This window comes from Bos indicus, chromosome 16 (assembly GCF_029378745.1).
Source record: "Bos indicus isolate NIAB-ARS_2022 breed Sahiwal x Tharparkar chromosome 16, NIAB-ARS_B.indTharparkar_mat_pri_1.0, whole genome shotgun sequence".
NCBI lineage: Eukaryota > Metazoa > Chordata > Mammalia > Artiodactyla > Bovidae > Bos > Bos indicus.
The window spans coordinates 16,049,089-16,074,141 of NC_091775.1; the positions used below are offsets into that span (position 1 = coordinate 16,049,089).

The window sequence follows — 25,053 nt, forward strand, 5'->3', positions numbered from 1 at the left end:
TTCCTGAGTCAGGGATCGAACCCATGTCTCCTGCACTGGCAGGTGAATTCTTTACCACTGAGACACCAGGGAAGCCAAGGAAGGAAGTTTTATAAATTTTCTTAAGAGTTTGGATATTATCCAGAGGGCAACATCATGATCACAGGCGTGTGTGTGTGTACTAAGTTGCCTCAGTCGTGTCCAAATCATTGCGACCCTATGGTCTGTAGCCTGCCAGGCTCCTCTGTCCAGGGGGATTCTCCAGAAACCTAGAGCGGATTGCCTTGCCCTCCTTCAGGGGATCTTTCCCACCCAGGGATCCAATCTGTGTCTCCTGCGGCTTCTGTATTGCAGGCGGATTCTTTACTGCCTAATTACCGGGAAAGACCTCATGATTACAGAGTGGGAGTAAAAGTGGTGCAAGCTCAAATTTATTTATTTATTTTTAGTAAGATAGCTCTGCAGTTAAAAAGACAGATTGGAGAGAGTCACATCAGTGTTAGGATGACCATTTATGAAGCTATTGTAGTACTTCATACAGGTTCTGGGAGGTTAGTAGGACCTGTGGTCTCCTCCCTCCTCCTTTTAGCCCCTCCCAAGAACTCTCCTGGGTGAGTTTTATGAGACCTCCTGTGGGCTGGAATGCCCGTCCTTTCAGCCCCTCAGAAATTCTTCTGGTTAGTTTTCAGCCCGTGTTTTCCTTTTGAGAGACAGGCTCAGGCTGGTGGTTACCCCTGTACCTGGCAGAGGAAGGTAGTTTTGGTCATCAACCTTTCCCTCGCAACAGGAGGAAGAACTCTTAGAACTCTGGAACTGGACGGTAAGGAAAAGTAGATCTGAGTGAATGGAAATATCATTTGTAAGATAAAGCACCAGAATAAGAAACAAATGGAAGAATGTTGATTTTCAGTTGACAGAGTTATCTGTTTCTGACAGAGATGACTAGGGGCAGTGCGTCCTGCCTTACATACGGCATTCCTCAGTTAATTCTGAACTTCTGAGGACAGAAGTGGTATTTTTCGTGGCCACTAGGGTTTACATCCATCTCACAACATAGCAGAGTGTTTTGTACATTGTAAATGATGGATAAGAGTTACTCTTTTATGCTAATTTTCTATATTAAGTAGGAATATAAATAATGACTAAATGTGGAGATGCTATTAAAAATTCACAGTTATAATATGTTTTAACTTTTCCATCACTTATTTACTTATACAATGTTATATTTAATAGTTATTTAGAGCTTGCATTTATTTCATTCAGAGCTAATGTTTATTTCAATATATAATAAAAATATATAATATATGGTAAGATAATAATGGGGCTTTGGAAGTGGCCCTAGTGGTAGAGAACCCATCTGCGAATTCAGACACATAAGAGATGAGGGTCAATCACTGGTCGGAAAGATCCCCTGGAGGAGGACATGGCAACCCACTCCAGTATTCTTGCCCAGAGACGCCCATGGACAGAGGAGGCTGGCAGTCTATAGTCCATAGGGTCACAAAGAGTCAAACACAACTGAAGTGACTCAGCACACACGCATACAAGATAATAGTATGCTATATACTAATAGAATTTGGAACTATTTTATACAAATATGCTTATTTTATAATATAATTATTCTTTGTATACCTGATATATTTTTAAAATATTTGATGTATAAATATAAATGTTTATATTTGATAGAATAATATATTACATTTCATTATTTGGAAGAATGTGGCTTTTTAAATGAATGCTATCACTGGAAATTGGAGACTTTATTTTGATGATTCAAATATGTATATTTACAAATGTAATATTAGTGATTACGCAAGTTAAGAAGTTACTTTGTGGAGCAATGCAGTAGTTGCTCATACTGAGAAATTTAAAGAATGGGCCTATGACCTTGGCAAATTAGGCAATTTTCTTTCGATTTTTGTTCCATACAAAACAATCTATAAGGGATTGAGATAGAAAAAGAGAGAAATACTGACTAGAATATGTGGTAAAACATAAACAATTGGTTAATCTAGTCGAAGGATATATGTGTTTACTAGTTTCTTAGCTTTTCTGTGCATTTTACATTTTTCAAAATAAAAAAAGAAAGATCTTTGACACAATTATTTATGAAACTTCTTGCATTCACAAGGTCCCAAGTGGATTTTATTCCCTCAGAAAATATTTTAGACATTTAGTAAAAATTGGTCTAAATGCAGATGTAAAAGCAATCATATAGCATGAAGTGTTAATTTTTTAATAAATAGGAATCATTAGCATTGGAATACCAACTAGATATTGCATAATGAATTAATATGGTTTACATGATGACCCTCAATGATTTGACTAATGATTCTAAAGGGTAGTAAGTCTGTATCAGTGATTCGTAATCTGCTTTTCATCTTTGTAATTTCAGTTACATTAGAAATTCACCTGTCATATGATAGAACATATTTTATTTTACACATTTCCGTATTCTATGAATTTCAAATATGCATAAGGTGTCACATTTTAGGTAAAAGTTGTGCACCACTACCCTGGAATAAGATTATGGAGGGTTAGTGAGGAAGACTAGTTTAATATACTAGAAAATGTATATATATATCATATTTTATGTATTTATTATGTATTACATGTATTGGTATATATTACTAAGTATGTAATATAGTCTTAGTGTGTTTTTTTCTGAGTAGATTCTCAAGGCCATTAGGTATTTGCAAGTAATAATAATGTGTGAATTGATAATATTCTCACTAAATTTTATTTTATGAGAAATAATTTGTTACAAGTAGACCATGTACTAAATATATATTTTTAAATAGTATGATATTTCAATAGTCTTACTTTCTTTTATTTTATGAAAAGGGAATCTAGAGCAATACTACTTTTTAATATAAATTCATGTTTTTGCTTTTAATACATTTTTTTACCCTAAATCTCTTTTATTATTCATAAAATATACCCTTACATGTTCTGTAAAGTATTGTGCATTGACATTGTTATTTCCTTAATTGTTCTCTTAGGCACTTATGCCATAGGGTGGCAGAAAAGTTGGAAATGACTTAGTGACTAAACAACAAGAAAAAGAGAACAGAAATCTGCCTGGGCTTCCCTGGTGGCTCAGCTGGTAAAGAATCCACCTGCAATATGGGAGACCTGGATTCGATCCCTGAATTGGGAAGATCTCCTGGAAAAGGGAATGGCTACCCACTCCAGTATTCTGGCCTGGAGAATTCCGTGGACTGTCTAGTCCCTGGGGTCACAAAGTGTCAGACACGTCTGAGCAACTTTCACTCACTAGGCATTTATTCAGGAATAGTAAACTTAAGATCATTTTGTACTATCCCTGCACTCCAGGGAATGGAATTGATGAATTATTTGTAATTTTCACTTTCATGATTTCTTTTCCTAATAGTACCTCTGAGTTTAGCTGTTTACTTGTGACTTCCAAATATCCTCAAAGGAATTCTACTCATTACTTTTGCCACTGGTAATATAGCTCACAAAGTTATCATATTATAATAAGGACAATTCAGTAATAATTTTAAAATTAGTACTCATGTACAAGGGTAATTCACATGTGCATTTACCTGCTTTTGTGAAAAATCAGGTAAATGATATCCTTTTGTTCATGAATATGGAGCCTAATGGTCACTTGTTCTAAGGATTTTTGAAAGCCTAAATATAATAATGTGTTAATGTATTTTAACTCTACTTGTCTTCTCGTTTTGTAACTCTTCAAAGTTATTTCTTAAAGAAGACTTCAACAGAACTGTTAGGTATTGTACTTGGGTCATTGTTGTTGCTGTTGTTTAGTTGCTGAGTTGTGTCCGACTCTGTGACCTCATGGACTCTAGCAAGCCAGGCTTCTCTGTCCATGGGGATTCCTGGGCAAGAATGCTGTAGTGGGTTGCCATTTCCTTCTCCAGGGGATCTTTCTGACCAGGGATTGAACCTGTGTTTCCTGCATTGGCAGGTGGATTCTGTACTGCTGAGCCACCAAAGACCTTAAAATATAATGATTTCTATAGATCCTCCAAATTACTTAAATTTGGGCAGGATTCTTATTCCCATGTGCTAATAAACTGTTTTGTCAGAAAAACTCATTTCTAAAGAGAAGAGGGAAACATGTACACATATCAGAAGTTGAAGAAACACAAATAAATCTAATGCTAACATTTTTAGGCAGTTTCCCTGTACACAATTAAAAAAAATCTTTCCAGCTTTCTATATATTACAAGTAAGAATTATGAAGATCTTGACACATATTCAACCTATTTGTAAAGAAAATATTAAAAGCAGTTGTTCTGGGTAATTATACTAAAAATTACAGAATTTTAGGATAGTACCTTAAGTGCCATCTGGGTCAATCATATCCTACATTTATGTTAATAACATGCTGTATCTTAACAAAATCATGTACTTGACGTTAAAGAGTTGGATTTAATTTGATGGTATATAATTATATGATTTTGTACCAGTGTAAAATATGCTTTAAAACACTCCTAATGTCCTTACTACATGCTACTATTCTAGATACTTTAGGTAAGAAAATACAACTTTTTGGTAGCAATGATTGTGTTGTTTATTTGAATATATTTGATCAAGAAAATAAAATTTGTTTCGCAAAGATAAGAAATATTTGTTAGTCATTGATGTGTTATACCTTACCATTATACATTATAATAATTCTTAGTTTATGAATAAAAATGAAATATATTGTTTTTAAGGTAAATGGTATAGCTTCCACATAAAACCAATATGGAAGAAAAATGTATTTTCTCCGTCAGTTATGACCTGAATCATTTGACAATGTTATGTTTCTACAAATAATTAATGGGGATTCAGGGTCTTTTAACTCCTATTCCAAAATCATTTTATTATATGATATTGTCCTTTCTTATGATAAATCATTTTTAAAATATTGTCACTTGTAAGGTGTCCCACATTGCTTACAGATGAGGTCATTTTTTAGTCCTCACATTTAAAATTCACCACAGGAACCAACTCATAATACTGGGGTGAATTAGATAGGGTATGGATATTGGACCTTATAATTGTATAGAGGGTGAAACTGAATCTGATGACCTAGGTCAATCATATCATGTCATTGTTTTGAGACACGTTTTAGTTGCAAAATTGCTGTATATCTTTCATATTGAAATAGTTTAGGATTATGTTATGAATTAAAGGTTTATAACTAAAAGCAAATTAAGCTTATCAATCAGTTTAACCTAACACCAAAGAAATATGGCAACCATCATAGTTACAATGTTTTACTTAATACTGTGCATTTTGATTGCTCCCTAAAACAGATTTTACTGACCAAAAATGCTCACAATCAAACTTTCTTGCTAGTCAGAATTTATTTACTGCAGAGTTTTCTGTGCTATAAATAATAATATTGAAAAGGTTTTGTGAGATGGAAAGTAAAATTGAATTCAGATATTTGTAGAATATTTTGCATAACCTATAGATATCGTATCAGTTGTTTTGTGTAAAGTCATTACACTGAATCACACTGGGATGGTGCCTCTTGTTACTTTAGTTTTGAATGCCTATAAAATTAGTGTATGTATTTTCATAGTTTATATATAATATGCATCTTTTTGTGTGTGTATATGAATTTTATTAATATGCCTATTTATCTTTTGAATAACACACAGATGCACATTTAAATCTTTCAGAGTCCTAGAAATTATTTAATTATGATTCTGTTTAATCAGGAAAGTTTTTCCCTATCAGAATAATGGGAAAATATCTGAATAAACATGCTTACCCCCACTCCTACCCACCCTCACACCCATCCATCTATCTAAATATAGAGCTAGATAAATGGCAGATGCATAAACACACACACAAAATTATATATGTATTCTAAGACCCACAGTTCCATTCCATCTTAGTTTATCTTTATTATGGAAATAACTACCTGTATAATTTTAATTAATTTAAAGCCTATCTCTAAAAGAAGTAAAGGATAAAATACATGTAGTGTTAAAATTTATAACATAACTTATTAAATAAACATATCAAGTGTTTCTTTTGAAACTGTTCAGTGTCATAAAACATTTATGCTGAAAAAGTAATTATGAGTGAAAATTTCTCATGATCATTGCTCAGAGTGGGCTTTAGTGATCCACTGTATGATGTTGCCCTGACAAGGTTTGCTGGAACTCAGTGACTTATTTTCAAACAAATAGAGAAGCAACCTAAGTATGAAAGAGCTCTGGAAAAAAATCATTTTGGTGTACTGCTTACGATTGACTTTTGCTATCATCTAATTTAAGACAATGGTATTAGACTTTTTAAAAAGGATTTTCCACCTCAGCACCTTAACTGCTAGAAAAGAACCTCCCAGGGGCTAACTAATTGCCTGTGTATTTTGTCTAGGTGTTGAGGGAAAGCTAAGAGAATGAAGGCTCTAAGTCCCCAGTGGAAGCATGATATGGCGAAGCAGAGCTGGTGCTGAATTGTTCTCTCTGATGGCTCCATGGGAGTGGATAGCACTGAGTCTTCATTGCTGGGTTTTAGCGGTTGCTGCTGTTTCGGATCAGCATGCCACAAGCCCCTTCGACTGGCTCCTCTCTGATAAGGGACCCTTCCATCGTTCACAGGAATACACAGATTTTGTGGACAGAAGCCGGCAGGGATTTAGCACAAGATACAAGATATACAGGTATGAAGCAAAGGGAAAGCAATGGCAGAGATGTCTTCCTTGAAGGTGGTGGATAAGTAAGTTGCTCTAAGGGCAAGTTTCAGATGGAAAAGGGTTTATATGAAGGGTTGTTATTTGCCATTCACCACGGTAAGGTTTTCTGGTTATTGCAAAGCATTTCTTGTCGATGTAACTTCTTCCAGAAAAACTGGATAATGGTGACCATTTGTGTACCGCTCCCAAATTCTAGACTAAATTTCAATTCACTGTGAGGCTGGGTTTATCGCTTTAAATACTCAAAATTTTAAATCAGAATTTCTTGAATGGCATTTCCTTTCTACCTTGTACCATGCTTTGTTACCTTTTTTAGCTTAAATGGAGATGGTATCTTCTACGAATCACTGAGAAGTTGAGTCACCTCATCATTTTTTACCTGCAAGGTAATTGCACATTCAGAAGCTGGAGGAAATGGCCATGGGATAAAAAGGAAATGCACATAAATAGGATCTGGGAGCAAGGGCCAAGAAAAAGGAATAGATTGAGATATATGGCCTTTAACTTTCACTGCTCTTCTAAGCTTGAATCTAAATAAGTTACACAAAAGGAGTCATACATTAAATCTGTCAGACTGCTTGCTTCCCACAAGTGCAGTGAATCCATTAAGTAGAGGGGTATCCAAGTGGTTGCCTGAATGGGTTAGATTGCATTGATCTATGCCATAAAGAACATTTTATGAAGGTTATCGGTTTGGTTTGTTTTTTCATGATAGAAGTTTACAATTCCCAGTGATTGGTTTAGCATGCATGCAGAAGCAACATTTCATTTTGTATTGGTGTCTGTATCTGTGTAGTTCCTGTTATATAAATATTTTATTTTATGTTATATGCGCACCAGAGGGCACTGTGCTTCTGGTCTGTATGTAGTCTCTCATATAGCATTCTGAGAACTGTATAAATCATGCATATTTACAGAAGAGACGGAGGGTACTGAACATGTTCCGTAAGGCATCACGCAATTCTTGCTCTATGTGAGTGTGTGTCCCTTTCTTCCAGGCAGCCAAGAGCTCTGTCACAAGTCTGCAAAAAAGAATCATTCTACTTTAGTAAATGAAATGACAAATATTAAAGATTTCCTTTCTGAAATGCAGTCAATATATTATGATTCCAGTTATAATCATTTTTACATGTTTTTGTGGGTTTAGCCAGATTTCTTTCACAGACTGAGTGAAGCTATTACATTTCAGAGAATGAGACTGTGTTCTGTTTCAGCATTCTGCAGAAAAATTTTTAACAGTCTCTCAAACAGACAGATGCCAGAGCATGTCTCCAGGATCTATGGCATCTCTGTTGGGAGGTCTGAGGTCTTGTCTTGTGTGTGATTGTTGAGCTTTGGATTATCGATTGATTGGCTGTGAGTTGCAAACATGGCTTGACATGTGTACAGAGGTTCTTGGCTGAATGAAAGAGGCAATCTTTGGATCACCACAGTGAAAGGTAATAAAGAAAACAATGCCTTGGGATTGGTTTGTAGGGTTCATGCATTCCCTGTTGTCTTCATGTTTTTCTATTTCTAAAGACCTTCAGTAACTCTCTACTTCTCATCCTTTTAATGTTTTTACTGTTGTGTTGTTGAATAAACGTAAATGGGAATAGTTTATTTATAAACAATGGAATAAGATGTCCGTGTCCTTCTGCCTGGACCAGACTACAACTTATATAACCTTTGACACAATGGCTGATGATGCTATGATCAGTGATGGATGCTATAAAATGAACGGTGTAGTAGACTCAGGAGGATTCCATTTGCCTTGGCACGTCGAGTATTTCCTCACATTTCAGAGAATGCTGTCTACCTATCTGTTTGATATAATAGATGGGTTATATGGGTATGAGTTTTCCCTAGTGAAGTTGACCTTATTTTTGAGAGCTTGAGAATCTAAATTCAAAGATTAGAATGGCTTTCTGGCTTTGTTTAGTTCTTACCTCTGTTTTAAATATTTGTCTTAATAATTTTTAGACTTATGTTTCATAAATGTTTAATTACTGAATTAGTGAATATTTAAGACACATAAGTGGAAAATTTGTATTTTTCACTATTAAGCACTAAATTTATCATTTTAAGGGACCATATCATTTTGAAAAGTGATCAAATTCTATAAGTGCTTATTACTGTCATAATCTTCTTTTTGCAAGTTATTGCATTGACATAATATCTGAAATGCTTTAGTTATAAATGTACAACATATTAAGCATGAATAATTAGGTCAAATTTCTTTCAGTTGTCAGTCTTCATTTTATCTTCTTTTCCAGTAACATATTTTTCTTTTCACCTCAAATATAGAACAGCAAGATCATAACAACTGAACATTGCCAGAATCATAGTTAGAACTTAAAATAAAAGGAACCACTGTTTTTTTTTTTTTTTCTTGATACTGTGCATTTGTGTCAACTATCAAGTCTTATTTTTAAATTGAAGTGTATTATATTTTTAGGTTTTATTCTGAAGCTACGTTAAAAATATGAAGTGATTACTTTATGAGCAGATCATTGAATTGAAGACCTAGAATGAGGTTGCTAACACTTAAATTGTTATTTGGTTAAACATTAAAGATTGGATTTTCTGCTGTATTTTAGCTAAAGATGGATAATGGAACTTAGGGTAAGCATTTTAAGCAAGTGTTCTCACTTTTAGAAAGTGGACTCTGGACTAGGAGTACACTTGGCCCCTTAATAAGTGGAAGCCTTGTGATGGCAGTTATTATGTTCCGAAACACCCTCTGTCAGTAGGCCCACCAGCAAACATATAATTTCTTCCACACCATAGAAATCCTCATCCTTTAAATAAATTATAAGGGCTCTGAACAAGGGACACACTTTTAGTATTTCTGACACCATTTTCTTGAACCAGGGATATGAATTCTAAGATAAAATAGATGGTGATTTTTATCCCACAAAAAAAGATATTTCTCATGTGTAAATCCATATATGTTGCCAGAAAATAAAAGTCTTTCCCCACCCCCTAACTTTTACCATTCTTTTTTTAACCATATGTGTAAGAAAATCATGGGGGGAAGTAATGATGCTTTTCTTATAACTTTAAAGAATGATATTACTATGTATCAATTTACTACAACTTAGCTCGATTCCTCAGAGCGATTTTTCAAAGCAAAATTTGGGTGAGAATAAGAGACAATAGGGATAAATATGATGCCTTATTGGTCTTCTTGGTAATGTTCCCTGAGAAAAATTATATTTAAAGAATGACTTGGAAGGGATAAGGTAGTCTAGAAACAAAGTGAGTGTATGGACACTTCGTGACAGGGGTATAATGAAATAGAGTGTGGGGGAGGGGAGAGTTTCGAATAAACGGTTCTGCAGTTTGTGTAGCCATGTGTGAAAAGCAGTTTCCCAGGTGGCTCGGAGGTAACGAATCCAACTGCAATGCAGGAGACGCAAGAGATGCAAGAGACGCGGGCTCAGTTCCTGGGTTGGGAAGATCCCCTGGAGGAGGAAATGACAACCCACTTCAGTACTCTTGCCTGGAAAATCCTGTGGACAGAGGAGCCTAGTGAGCAATAGTCCTCCGGGTCAAAAAGAGTCCGACATGACTGAGAGAGCACACACATGAGAAAAGTAGAAATGAGATCTCGTTCCAGTACCATACTCACAAATCTACTTTATAGGGAATAAAAATCTAAATAAGAAAGGCAAAAGTATTACATTTCTAGGAGAAAAACAGAGGAAAACACTTTCAGATGTGTATGTATTTCCTAGAATTCAAAGCATTAAACAGCCAAAAACCCTGATCAATTCAGGTATATTAACATTAACAAGAGTGTAGCCACCAGCAGGATCCTGGATGAATCTCCCAAGCAGAGTGTTAAGTTCAAGAAGCATAACACAGGAAACATTTGCACATAATCTGATTTTATTACACAAAGTTCACAAAACAGGTAAAACTAAATTATATTTAGATATGCATACCTAAACATGGTTGGTAAAACCTAAAAAAATCCCCAAGGAAATGACTATAATAAAAGTCAGGACAGCAGTTATCTCCATGAGGATTGGAGAAGGATAGGATTTTTAAGGGAAAATGAGTGATCTCTAAAATAATAACAGTACTCTTAAATTGCTTAATTGTTACACTCATGCATAGACTCTAAATATTTTTGACAATTATTCATATGGATTATATATTTCAAAATCATTTAATAAGTAAATACATATTGTGTCAGCTTTGAATTAAAAAACTGGAATCCTCAGATTAAGTAGATTAATTTTTTCTTTGAGTTATTCACAAATTCAATATTAACATTTATTAAGCCCTTTTGTATTCTATAGAAATGTTCAATTATGTGAGTAATATGTGCTCTGATACAAAATTATATTTTGGTACATATACATGCATTTCTGTACAAAAATCAAATTTTTCCTTGTTGCTGCCATTTATTGATGATACTGTATCAATTTCAAAAAGCTACCATCCAGAGATTTTAAATAGTATGTCTGTAAACAGCAGACATGTTAAAAAATAATTAAAACCCATACTTTTGAAATTAAATTTATTAATCATTTTACCACAGTTAAGTAAAACCAAAAGTTTCCATAGATAATTGACCACATCTTTGGAATTAAATCTTCTAATATATAAAAACAAATCCTTTGCACAACTTACGTCTTTCTCTGTTCATATTTATTAATCAGGTTTGTTCAATAAATATATCCTTGATTTATTTGCCATAGATGTAATAAAATTGTGTTAGATTGTTGCAGTCACATCTCCTGGTGACTCAGATCTCTCCATCTCTACGACTTTGCATATTTGGCTTTGGGCTATTGGCTTTGGGCTTGGCGTTCACCTTCTTTTGTCAGTGTGGCATCAGCAAATATGATGCAAGTAGAAGATTATAAAAGTGTCTGTGCACTTGCCTTGCACTGGATCAGATCTGAAAACAACCTTTGAAGAAGTTAAGTCTAGACCGATAGAGCAGAACAAACCACAAAGAGCAGAGAGGAACCAGGCCAGATAATGTGTTTTGGACCTCACAGCCCCCAGACAGAAACAATCACCACATGAGGAAGTGGGGCCATCCCAGGATACTCAGACCTAGCTGATCTGGTAGAAAACTGAAAACTACATTGGTAATTAGGCATACTGGAAGAACCAGACAGCTGAGCCCAGCTCATAATGCTCATTCATTCACAGAATCATAAGCAAACACCAAATCTTTCTTTAAGCCTCTAAGTTTTGGGAAGGTTTTCTATGTACGACATATAATTGATATAAGTATTTTTTCATCAGGAATATAAATTGGCCAGGTATTTATTAGTGATATAAATAATATGATAATCATGATATCATTTACAAAAGAACATTAAGAATGTATATGCTTTTTAAAGAAAAAAGGAGATTCAGGTTTAAAATGTCTTCTAAATAGCAGTTCTTTATAGCATCACTTTAATTTTTCTGTTTAAACTAGTGTAAATTCAACAGTTCCATTGCTCAGTCATGTCCTGACTCTGTGCCACCCCATGGACTGCAGCATGCCAGGCCTCCCTGTCCATTGCCAACTCTGGGAGTTTACTCAAACTCATGTCCATTGAATTGGTGATGACATCCAACCATCTCATCCTCTATTGTCCCCTTCTCCTTCTGCCTTCAATCTTTTCCAGCACCAGGGTCTTTTCCAATGAGTCAGCTCTTCACATCAGGTGGCCAAAGTATTGGAGTTTCAGCTTCAGCATCAGTCCTTCCAATGAATATTCAGGGGTATTGAAAGCTCATAACACAGTAACTTGGTTGGTATTCAACTTTGTGCCAGAATATGAGAAGCATTTTAATGGTTATATGAATCAATGATTAGAAAATATATTTTAATGCTTAAGATAGAGCAAGCCCAGTAGTCTTGACAGAGGTGACACTTACTGTAAATACAGTTGGGAATTATATCATTACTATCAGCTACCTGCTCAGAAACCCAGAGTTGGCTCCAAAGACTAAAGTGACTTAGCAGCAGCAGCAGCAGCAGCAGGAACTGTGTAGTTGTCTCTCTCCTGCAGAACTCTGCCTTGTGATGTAACCAGAGTATAAATATTCAGTTTCTCTCTTTTCCATGATATTTGGAGATGGTAGTTCTCAAGAGTAATGTGGTAGGTAGAGATTTTGGCAGATAAGCATGACCCAAGATCCCCTGGAGAAGCGATTGGCTACCCACTTCAGTATTCTTGGACTTTCCTGGTGTCTCAGATGGTAAACAATCCATCTGCAGTGCAGGAGACCTGGGTTCAATCCCTTCTGGGTTGGGAAGATCCCCTAGAAGGAGGGCATGGCAATCCATGCCGGTATTCTTGCCTGGAGAATCCCCATGGACAGAGGAGCCTCGTGAGCTACAGTCCATGTGGTTGCAAAGAGTTGGACATGACTAAGCACAGCACAGCATGCAATATTTGGGACATACTTACACTAAAAAATAATTTGTTTACTTACACTTTACTTTTACTCGTTGCCACATTTTATTTGCAAAATATGGCCAGTCTAGGAGGAAAAAAGTGATTATGACATTAACGATTATGTATCAGTGACAAAGATGCCCAGAAGTAAATTTGGGACAGGAAAGGGAAGAGCCCAGAATGCAGTGAAATCTATCTTTGTAGCATTTAAGTGGAGTGGGAAAATTTATATTTAAATTCTAAAAATAGGAACTGGGAAAAATAAGTTTAAATATTATTGCAAACCTTAAGGGTAAATATAAAAATCAGCATTACATCTTAAATTTCCTTGCTACATATAAAAACAAACATATAAAAGTTTAAAGGTTAAATAATAATAATAAACATAACTTAAAACAAGGTGGCTACAGAACAATATAGTTAATGTAATGAATGTAAATATTCAATCTCCAAAAATAATTGGAATAAAACATTTACTAAAATATGCTTCTTATAGCAAAGTTACCTAAAACAAAATTGCACCTAACAGAAAAGGCTATAACATGTAAAAAAGATGATCTAATATATTAAAATCCATATGATACTCTCTAGTGGATAATAGTGTTTTATGGAGCATGTATATCTTCCCTGATGGCTCAACGGTAAAGAATCCGCTTACCAATGCAGGAGACATTGGTTCAACCCCTGGGTCGGGAAGATTCCCTGGAGAAGAAAATGGAAACCCTCACCAGTATTCTTGCGTGAAAATTTCCATGGAACAGAAGAACCTGGTGGGCTACAATCCATGGGGTTGCAAAAGAGTTGGATGCAACTTAGCTACGAAATAACAACAACAAATGGAGCATCCGTATAGTGTAGACTAAGAAAGGAGTAAAGATGGAACTAAATTCTGTGATTTTATTACATGATTATACTTTCATATGTTATGTCGTTTAATCATCTAACCAACCCTCTTAAAATAATTCCCAGTTTACAGGTTAGCAAAATAAAAACTTCCCTTTTGTTTACCCCTCCTATCCCTGAATATCTGTCCTTGTACCTTTGATACTGCTCTAAAATCATCTGTTGTCTCCTCTGAGGTATGAGTGCCTTGGTTGGAGGCAAGACCTTTCTAGTTTCTATTTTATTTTTAAAATTTTATATACCTCATCTTATTTCTTTATTTCTATTTGCCTTTATATCAAGCTCATCTCATTGAAAATATACCCTCTTGAATCCAAGCGCGGAGACTTGAATTGATTCCTTGTCACTAACCGAACTGTTTAACCTCAGGCTTCTAAGTTAATTTCTCAGGCTTCAGTATCCTCTTTTGTAAAATTAAGGATGCTCTAGATTTCTAAAGATCCTTTGAGTTATAAACTTCAGTGTTAGCAATCCCAAAAGCAAAATGGGAAAATATCAGAACAAATTGATAAGCATGAAAACGAAAATCAATTGAAGTTAATTCTCCTATCTGCAGCCTTTTGTCTTTTGCAAAAGTCACTTATAAATACTTTTTAAAAATAATATATAAAAATCTCTCAGATTACTCTGTGTTCATGGGTACCTAAACCTAAATTTTTTAATAACTTCCATTCTCCTCATTACTTCAATTCTTTTCTGTTTTGTGTATTTGTACTGTAGGGGCTATAGTGAGGAAGCTATTTTTCCTAGTTGGTTGATTTTCCATAAATCCTTCCATTAGTCTGTTAGCACAATACCATTCAGTGATAAATTAAGGAGAGTATTCTAGGTAGTGAGTTTTTATATAAATAACTTAAATTAATTAAATATATCTACTCAACAACTCTAATTACATCTCCAATTTTGAGAGTAAACCATAAAATAAATTTAAATTTTTGATATTCCATTCTAATTCACAATCGAATCTGCATATGAATTCATACTTTGTATCCTTTAGTTAACACTAGGAAATTTCAGTGAGGAAGAAAATAGAAATATTAATTCAAGGCTTTAGGAGTTATAATGGAATTTCAGAAAAGCAAGTTCTTAATGGGGATTGTATATAGCCTCATGATAAGTAAATACATGCTTTGCAACAATTAATAGCATTTATAAATAATAATACTTAGCCTAAAGTATATTCACGTTTGTTTCTATTGTATTGAAAAAAAATGAACAGAATTCCTAGTTCATACAATTATTTATAGAAGAGAAAATAACAATTATGATTTTTGGCATTCAGACAAATACATTATTTGATTATTTGTTTCTCTAGTTTCATCTTACCAAGCACTCTAATTCTTTACTACCCTTATCTCTGTGATCTTCTTATAAATTTAATTGCCAACATTATCAGTATTGTTTCTTGTTATCATTGCTCTGTGGGTTTTGAATTGCTAAGATGCATTTTTTTTTTAAACTGGGCACTATTCCAAAAATGCAAAGTTTAAAACTCAAGCGAAAAAGTTGAGTAATAATAGTTTTAAAGAGTTTCCTTGGCTTTTTTCTTGAGAGTGTGTGTGTGTATTTAAAAGGACTGTTATGAAAAAAAAGTCTTTAGCATTATATTTCTCATTGTAAGTAAGAAAAGGTCCTAAAATGGCATTTATTACGTCTTCTTTGTTTTAATACAAAAGTAATGGCGCTAGCGGTAAAGAGTCTGCCTGGCAATGCAGGAGACCTAAGAGATGCAGGTTTGATCCGTGGGTCAAGAAGATCCGCCTGCAGGAGGGCATGACAGTGCACTCCTATATCCTTGCCTGGAGAATCCCATGGATAGAGGAGCCTCATGGGCTAGAGTTCATAGGTTCACAAAGAGTCGGACATGACTGAAATGACCTAGCGTACAATGATGCAATTGCTATTTAATTGCAGTATTTAAAAAAAATTTCCAATAATATTCCAAAATATTAGTTATAAAATTAAGATTATTTTACCATTTTTATCTTAACAAGCATATAACATGAACAGGAAAAGAATCCTCACCTTCATGTTTTAACTTCCAAAGTTAAAGCTGTAATTTATACTGAATATTTATGATTTTTAGTAGAATACGTTTATTCAGTTTCTATCATCAAACCATTCTTTTATAGAAGTAACAACTTTTAGTTATTTTTGAGATTACTTTTTCTATAAATTGCTTATTTTCCCTATTATTTTCAACTGGAATTGTAATTCCATAATTAGACTTAGGATGTAAACATTATCCACTGAAGTTCATTTGGCCTAGAGAAGAGTTTTATATCAATTAATTAGTAATACTTATCCTTGGAATTTGCCTCAGACTGAAGTGATATATGAAATACATAGACGTCCAGCAAGTGTTGGTTGAAAAAGATTACTCAAAGAGCCATCATGCAGTGTTTATTTGACTTTTATCTATCTCTCTAAATATTCCAGTAAACAAATGCCATGTAAATGTAAAAAGTGTACTATTTATTGTATCAACAAACTCAGGAAAAACATTAATAAACCATTTTGGTTTAAGAGTAAAAGCTTGTAACCTTGATTATAGGTGTAGGAGACAGTTTCATGCTCTTTGCTTACTATTAAAGAACTACTAAAGCTTTTCAGCCGAGGGCTTCCCTGGTGGCTCAGAGGGTAAAGCATCTGCCATGCAATGCGGGAGACTCGGGTTCGATCCCTGGGTCGGGAAGATCCCCTGGAGAAGGACATGGCAACCCCACTCCAGTATTCCTGCCTGGAGAATCCCATGGACGGAGAAGCCTGGTGGGCTATATATATAGTCCATGGGGTCACAGAGAGTCGGACACAACTAAGTGACTTTAATATTCATATATATATATATATATATATATATATATATATATTCGGGATGATTTACCCATGGTCAAGGCAGAGTTTTCACAATATGTGGAAGTAGTTCACTTATGTACAAGTCTGTTGTGAAGGCACCGGTATCTCTAAACTCCAGTATATATTTGCAGACATACGACTACTTTTGTGTCTGTCTCTACTACTTTTGTGTCTGTCTCTACTTTTTTTTAGTAGTCTTCTTTTTTCCAAATAAGTGCAGTCTCTTTGTTCTCTTCTTTTTTGACACAATTTAAAAGAGCCATTGAGAATGGCCTTGCCTTTCATTTGCAAGTCCTTTTTCTAACAGACATTTCCTTGGCTGCTCACTTAAACAGATATTAGCAGCTAGCTCATTAATTAAACTACCTCCCTGTCAGTCTGAAATTAGCAAAGGCTGGACTTGGCTGTGGGCTTGTGCGCAGCTGTCTTATCTTAAAGACACACACTACTATAGCTCCAAAACAGAATCAAACATTAGATTTAAGTAAACACACCCATTTAAAGTTATAAAGCAATTCCTCACAAAATGTAATCTTTAAAAGATTATTCACTGTATAAAAGTATTTTTTATAACCATCATTAAATTCATTACACATAAGAATACTTTTTCATACTTATAAAAAGGGATAATAACTTTCTTTGCATTTATTATTACAGAAGATGAACTTTTTAAAACATAAAGTCAAAGATTCTAATGATTAAAAATGTCCTTAGCATTCATCTATTCAAATCAATGATATTTAATGCATGCTGTGCAATCCGTATATATAATACTACTGTCAAATGGTTATCACCCCTTTCTTTCAATGTTTCAGTGGATTGAGAACTCACTCTTTCCCAAGAATACAGAATCAGTGGATGAAACATGACACTTGGGAATGCCTTCCTGGTCAAGAGTCATGATTTGTGAGCTTGCATCTTCTAACCATTGTACCAAATCTCTCTCTTCATTGTTTATTCACATCATAGTACCCAGGTATCCTATTCATCTTCAGTTTTGTAGAAATCATACCTCTCCGTATATGTCAGTCTGACTCTTCTACTTTGGAGAGCACTGCATGTGTGTCCATATCTCATTGAATGCAATATAAAAGCCTTTTTGGCCTGTTTGACAAATTTATCAAGAAAATCTGTTCTTGATCATTATAATCCAATATCCTCCTTATTTCAAATGTGCACATTTGAGAAGAATATCTCCTCATGGATTGCAGCCTACCAGGCTCCTCCATCCATGGGATTTCCAGGCAAGAGTGCTGGAGTGGGGTGCCACTGCCTTCTCCAGAAATTATTTTAAAAACCTTTAAAAAGGTTATGGATGTAAAAATATTTTTTAAAAAAATATAGCAGAAAAAGAGTATAAACAGATCTTTGAACCACATCATGAGAAAACTTCCAGCTAGATACATTTAAGTTCTTGCAGTGTTAAGCACTGTATCAGAAATTTCAAAATCCCAGCGTTCTGAAATTGAGTCATTTTTCTCTTAGCACTTTAGGTTTCAAAACTTGTCCTGCCCTGGAAAGACATGAGGCTCTAGTTTTTATTTTTGTATTTAATGGAAATATTCATATGTTGCATTTCAAGGGCATTGATGTGTTTGAGTTGATGACTTAGACTCCACCGAGGATATACATAAGGTATACTATATATATATATATATACCTCATTTTTCCTCTGAAATCTGAAAAACTGAACTCAGATACATTTAACTTAAGGGCTTCAGATAAAGCCCTGTGGTTCTGTATTAACCTTCAGGCTTTTCTCTAGTGTCCCCATAAAGGATATTATTTTTGACCATGTTAAATGCAAACAAGGTACAGTTGGATCCCACAGGGTGTGCTTTATGGCCTCATGTGCGGGGCAGGGAGGGAGTAAGGGCAGGTCTAGTGGAGGGGCTGGGAAAGGAGGGCCTGGGATGTGCTGAGTGTCTGGGAGGCTCAGAGGATGGGGCATGGGGCCTGAGGGGCTGCTGCTAAGACCACTCTTCCCAGAGGGAGCCTGATTGTGGGATCTCAGAAGTTACACCGGGTGATGAGGAGATGAGAAACACTCACATGCCCTGGGTACCAGAGGCCCCTGGCCCCAAGCTCATGTGTAAGCAACCTGGGTCACAGCACCTATCCAGTAAACCCAAATCCTCGTGATAGCTCCCCGATAACACTCAGATATTTGACAGAATACGGACTTCTTTGTTGATCAACATGTTAGGTTAACTATGCCATCTATGGAGGAAATGAAATGAATTTTCCTATTCTTCATTTTCTTTCCTAACTTTTTAAACTTGCATAGAATGCAATCCAGAACAGCTTTTCCATTTTAAATGTTGAAATTATGTTTGCAAGTCCTTATTTTTAGGTGTGACCATGTAGTCCTTATACTCTACTGAAAAGGTTTTAAATCATTTTTTGTTTCACTTGACCTTTAGCTTAAAGAGTTAAACTACTTATTTTTGGCATTATGTTAATTTAATCCTGCTCATAGAATAGAGAGGTGAATGGAACTAAGGGTAGGACAGAGAGAAGACTAAGAACTAAGAATTACAGAACTAAGGTTTATAGAACTTGGAATTATAGACTAGGTTTCAGGCCTGTATCTATCATTTACTTTTTGTACAAATGTATAAAATGGTATCACCTCTCTTTGTCTCTGAGTCCCTATTTATTAAATGAAGATGACAGGAAATTCTATAACTTTATTTCTAACCATGAGATTCCACTGAAGCATAGTCCCTGATGGCCTCTTTTTGAAGAAAGTGTTAGTTGCTCACTGTTGGTTAGCTGACTCTTTCTACCCTGTGGACTGTAGCCCACCAGATTCCTCTGTCCATGGGATTCTCCAGGCAAGAATACTGGAGTGGTTAGCCATTCACTTCTCCAGGAGATCCTCCTGACCCAGGAATCGTACCTGGGTCTCCTGCATTACAGACAGATTTTTTTTTACCACTGAGCTGCCAAAGAAGCTCCAAAATTTATTCACTTGGCTGCACTGGATCTTGGTTGCAGTACATGGGATCTAGTTTTCTCACCAGACATTGAACCCGAGCCTCCTGCATTGGGAGCCTTGAGTCTCAGTCCCTGGACCACCAAGGTAGTCCCATAGAGAAATTGTGTTTGTAAACATGCCATAGAACTGACTGCATTTTTTTTTTTTAGGGTCATTATTTGAATTTGTTTTGAACATGGTTTTATAATTTAAAGACTTTTACTTAGTGAACTTGATATCTGAAAATAAAGAACTCAGATTTTTCTAGAATTTCTAAAGTTCCTGTGTAATTTTTCAAGATAAACAATCTTAAGTTCAGTTCAGTCGCTCAGTCGTGTCCGACTCTTTGCGACTCCATGAATCGCAGCACGCCAGGCCTCCCTGTCCATCACCATCTCCCAGAGTTCACTCAGACTCACGTCCATCGAGTGAGTGATGCCATCCAGCCATCTCATCCTCTGTCATCCCCTTCTCCTCCTGCCCCTAATCCCTCCCAGCATCAGAGTCTTTTCCAATGAGTCAACTCTTCCCATGAGGTGGCCAAAGTACTGGAGTTTCAGCTTTAGCATCATTCCTTCCAAAGAACACCAAGGGCTGATCTCTTTTTTTTTTTTTTTAATTTATTTTCAAAAATGAGTTGACTTTTAAAAAAAAATGAGGAAACAAAGATGACAACAGAAACAAAAACATGGGGAAAATGGAAAAGATGTAATTAAATGGTAGGCAAAAAGCTACATAGTGAATAAGCACATTAAATACACAGAACTGAGGATTCAAAATTTTAAATATAGACATTTTCAGAAGGTATACAGAAACAAGACATAGCATCCTTTCTACAAGAGGCATACTTTAAATATAAAACAGAGGGATGGTATGGGGAGGGAGGAGGGAGGAGGGTTTAGGATGGGTTCTTAAATTTGTAAGGAATATATTAAATTAAAAAAAAAATAATAAGAAAAAAAAATATAAAACATAAAGGTAGGCTTAAAGTAAAAGAATGGATAGGTAAACCATGTGTATCATGTAAGAAAACTAGACTCTCATATTAATTTTAGTACTACTTAAGTTATACTTTGACGCAACAAGAAAATGAAATATTTTAAAATTAGAAAATAGTAAATTCTAAAAAGGAATAAAATAATAAATATTCATGCATTTAACAAAGCCTCAAAACATCTGAGAAAAATTTGACAAAATTAAGATAAAAAACAAATTCACAATTATAGTTGCATAGTTTACAATTCCTTTCTCAAGATGATCTCTTTTAGAATGGACTGGGTGGGTCTCCTTGCAGTCCAAGGGACTCTCAAGAGTCTTTTCCAACACCACAGTTCAAAAGCATCAATTCTTCGGTGCTCAGCTTTCTTCACAGTCCAACTCTCACATCCATACATGACCACTGGAAAAACCATAACCTTGACTAGACGGACCTTTGTTGGCAAAGTAATGTCTCTGCTTTTGAATACGCTATCTAGGTTGGTCATAACTTTTCTTCCAAGGAGTAAGCGTCTTTTAATTTCATGGTTGCAGTCACCATCTGCAGTGATTTTGGAGCCTAAAAAATAAATAAATAAAAATAAAATTAAAAAAAAAATAAAAAAAAAAATAAAAAATAAAGTCTGACACTGGTTCCACTGTTTCCCCTTCTATTTCCCTTGAAGTGATGGGACCAGTTTGCTTCTTAAAAGAGAATGATATTGAAACAATGTAAGGTACGTGAGGGCTTCCCTTGTAGCTCAGCTGGTAAAGAATCCACCTGCAGTGCAGGAGACCTGGATTCGATCCCTGGGTTGGGAAGATCCCCTAGAGAAGGGAAAGGTTACCCACTCCAGTATTCTGGCCTGGAGAATTCCATGGACTCTGTGGTCCATGGGGTCACAAAGAGTGGGACATGACTGAGCGACTTTCACTTAACTTTAGATACATGAATTAAAATATTAAATCTGTTGGAAGGGAAAACACTCTCCATTATTGATGCTGCCATGATAACTTAGTCATTATGTAGTTTTAGCAAGTCATGTGAATAGTTTTTTTTTAATTTTATAAAGAATCCATGTAAAAATTTGGTGACTGCATTTTATATTATATTTTAGCTTTCAAAAATGATTTTTGGTATCTGCCTGAGGAGGCATAGTCTAGTATGATTCTTAAATACATTTTATATTAGCATATTTTAGATTAAAGCAGTTTGATTCAAAGTATTTTTCTGAAAAAAGTAAGACATTGTGAGTATTCCTTTCATTTCACTAGTAGAAAAAAAACACTTCAAATGAGAGTAAAAAATTTGGCCCATCACATAGAAACTTAATATCAAGAGTCCTGTTTTTGTCCCTTCTTATGGATTCAGGTGCTTTACTAGAGGAAATTGGACTTATTGTTGATAAGATATTAGGTTAGTATTATATTTCATAAGACTAAGACTCCCTACCTCTCTTTCTGGCATCATAATTATTAAAATTGGGCTCATACTTCAGCTTTTCCTTGGCACTCTTCACAGTTTGAGATTTACTGTTCAGGCTTTACATTCAAATTATCTTCTTTCTTATCCTGGCCTCAATAATACTTCTAAATTAGATCATCATAGAGTTAAACATCTTTCTACCATTAATTCATTCAAAATACACACACACACACACACACACACATATCTTATTATGAAAAATAGTGAACTGGGACTTCTGTCTTAGAACAAACTATTTTTTTTTTTTAAATTGAGTTATAAATCAACATGTATAATTGATTATATACATTTGATTATATTCATTTCAGATGTACAACATGATGATTTGATATTTGTACACATTGCAAAATGACCATTATAATAATTCTAGCCAACATTTATCACAAAACATAGTCACAAAAATGTTTTCTTGTGATGAGAACTCTCAAGATCCACCCTCTCAGCAAATATAAAATGTAATATTATAAACTATAGTTACCACGCTGTGCATTAGTCATGATCTAGTTTTTGACATATTAGTCATGATCTAGTTTTTGATGTATGTCTTCTATTTGGTTAAATATAAAGGAGTTTTGTGCCAACTTTTGCTATTTTAACCTTAAAAATAAATTGAAGCTGGAAACTCAAACCATATTAGGGTACTAGGATTATATAAAAACAGTTTGTATTAATATAGCCAATTTCAGCTGAAATAGTCTTTATTTATTTTTACTATAATATTCATATGAACATCATGCCTGCTTATGAGCAACACATGTTTCTCTTCTCAGACGTGTGGAAGGTGAAGAGTACAGCAAATTACTTTCACCTTTACATCTGCTGCTCTGAATCATTTCAGAGTCAAAAGAGAAGAAACATGTTCACTTTTAAGCCTCTCCCATTATGTGTCTTCACACACACACACACACACCCCTCTGACGATGACACCATTAAGCAGAGTAGATCGAAGGTTTGATTCCAAATCAGAAAAGACTTGGCTACATCCTAATTTGCAATAGGCAACCAGGGCAAAAATGAAAATAAGTAAATCTCACAATGGTGGTGAAATTGTTCTCTGGAAGCGGAGATTGGTGGATCCCGTAAAGAAAAAGAAACTCCCCCAATATGGCTGGCATTAACCTGTCCTTTACTCCTGCAGTCACTTAACTTGCATTGAGAGCTGGGAGTGCATCACTTTTAGGCTGTCTTGGGGAAGAAACATCGACTCTAGGTGAATGCCCTGCTTCTGAATGGTGGGAGTAATAACCTACCTGCATGTGTGCTGGACCCAGCATGTATCTCAGACAAAATTACAGTTCACTAATTATTTGTGGAATTGGATTCATATAAACCAGCATTTTCTAAATGTGGATGGGATCTTTGTCAAAATTATTCCAGTGGCTTTGAGTATAAAAATTCTCAGGGTATATGCCAAGTAGTGGAGTTAGTGGATCATATGGTAGATTTAGTCCTAGTTCTATGAACCTATAGCCTGCTTAGAAAAGGCAGAAGAAGCAGAGATCAAATTGGCAACATCTGCTGGATCATAGAAAAAGCAAGAGTTCCAGAAAACATCTACTTCTGCTTTATTGACTATGCCAAAGCCTTTGACTGTGTGGATCACAACAAACTGTGGAAAATTCTTAAAGAGATGGGAATACTAGACCACCTTACCTGCCTTCTGAGAATCTGTAAGAAGGGCAAGAAGCAACAGTTCGAATAAGACGTGGAACAACAGACTGGTTCCAAATTGGGAAAGGAGTACGTCAAGGCTGTATATTGTTACCCTGCTTATTTAAATTATGCAGAGTACATCATGTGAAATGCCAGATTGGATGAAGCACAAGCTGCAATCAAGATTTCCAGGAGAAATATCAATAACCTCAGATATGCGGATGATACCACCCTTATGGCAGAAAGCAAAGAGGAAAGGAACTGAAGAGCCTCATGATGAAAGTGAAAGAGGGAGTGAAAAAGTTGGCTTAAAACTCAACATTTAAAAAACTAAGATCATGGCATTTGGTCCCATCACTTCATGGCAAAAAGATGGGAAACAATGGAAACAGTGATAGACTTTCTTTCCTTGGGTCCCAAAATCACTGCAGATGGTGACTGCAGTCATGAAATTAAAAGACACTTGCTCATTGGAAGAAAACCTATGACCAACCTAAAGCATATTAAAAAGCAGAGAAATCACTTTGCCAACAAAAGTCAGTCTAGTCAAAGCTATGGTTTTTCCCGTAGTCATGTATGGATGTGAGAGTTGGACTATAAAGAAAAGTGAGCACTGAAGAATTGATGCTTTTGAACTGTGGTGTTGGAGAAGACTTGAGAATTCTTGGACTGTAAGGAGATCAAACCAGTCCATCCTAAAGGAAATCAGTCCTAAATATTAATTGGAAGGACTGATGCTGAAGCTGAAATTCCAATACTTTGGCCACTTGATGCAAAGAACTGACTCATTTGAAAAGACCCTGATGCTGGGAAAGATTGAAGGCAGGAGGAGAAGGGGACAACAGAGGATGAGATGGTTGGATGGCATCACCGACTCAATGGACAGGAGTTTGAGCAAGCTCTGGGAGTTGGTGATGGACAAGGAGGCCTAGCGTGCTGCAGTCCATGGGGTCGCAAAGAGTAAGACACAGCTGATCGACTGCACAGACTGAACTGAGAGCCTGATACTTTCACCTTTTACAGAGTGAATTAAGTCAGAAATAGAAACAATTATTGCATATTAACCATATATATGGAATCTAGAAAAATAATATAAGTGAACATTTTGTAGGAAAGGAATGGAGACTCAGAT

The 25,053-nt window shown here is 35.3% G+C and overlaps 1 protein-coding gene across 3 annotated transcripts in view; it reads left to right on the top strand.

Annotated features, from left to right (window-relative positions):
- The window catches only part of BRINP3 (BMP/retinoic acid inducible neural specific 3), a 484,417-nt gene that overhangs the window by 17,758 nt on the left and 441,606 nt on the right, over positions 1 to 25,053 (top strand). For all 3 annotated transcript variants that reach the window (XM_070767931.1, XM_070767930.1, XM_070767929.1), the window contains exon 2: positions 6,352 to 6,637. In XM_070767931.1, the coding sequence (XP_070624032.1) occupies positions 6,402 to 6,637 (236 nt within the window). In that variant the 5' untranslated portion in view covers positions 6,352 to 6,401. The remainder of the gene's footprint in view (positions 1 to 6,351; positions 6,638 to 25,053) is intronic.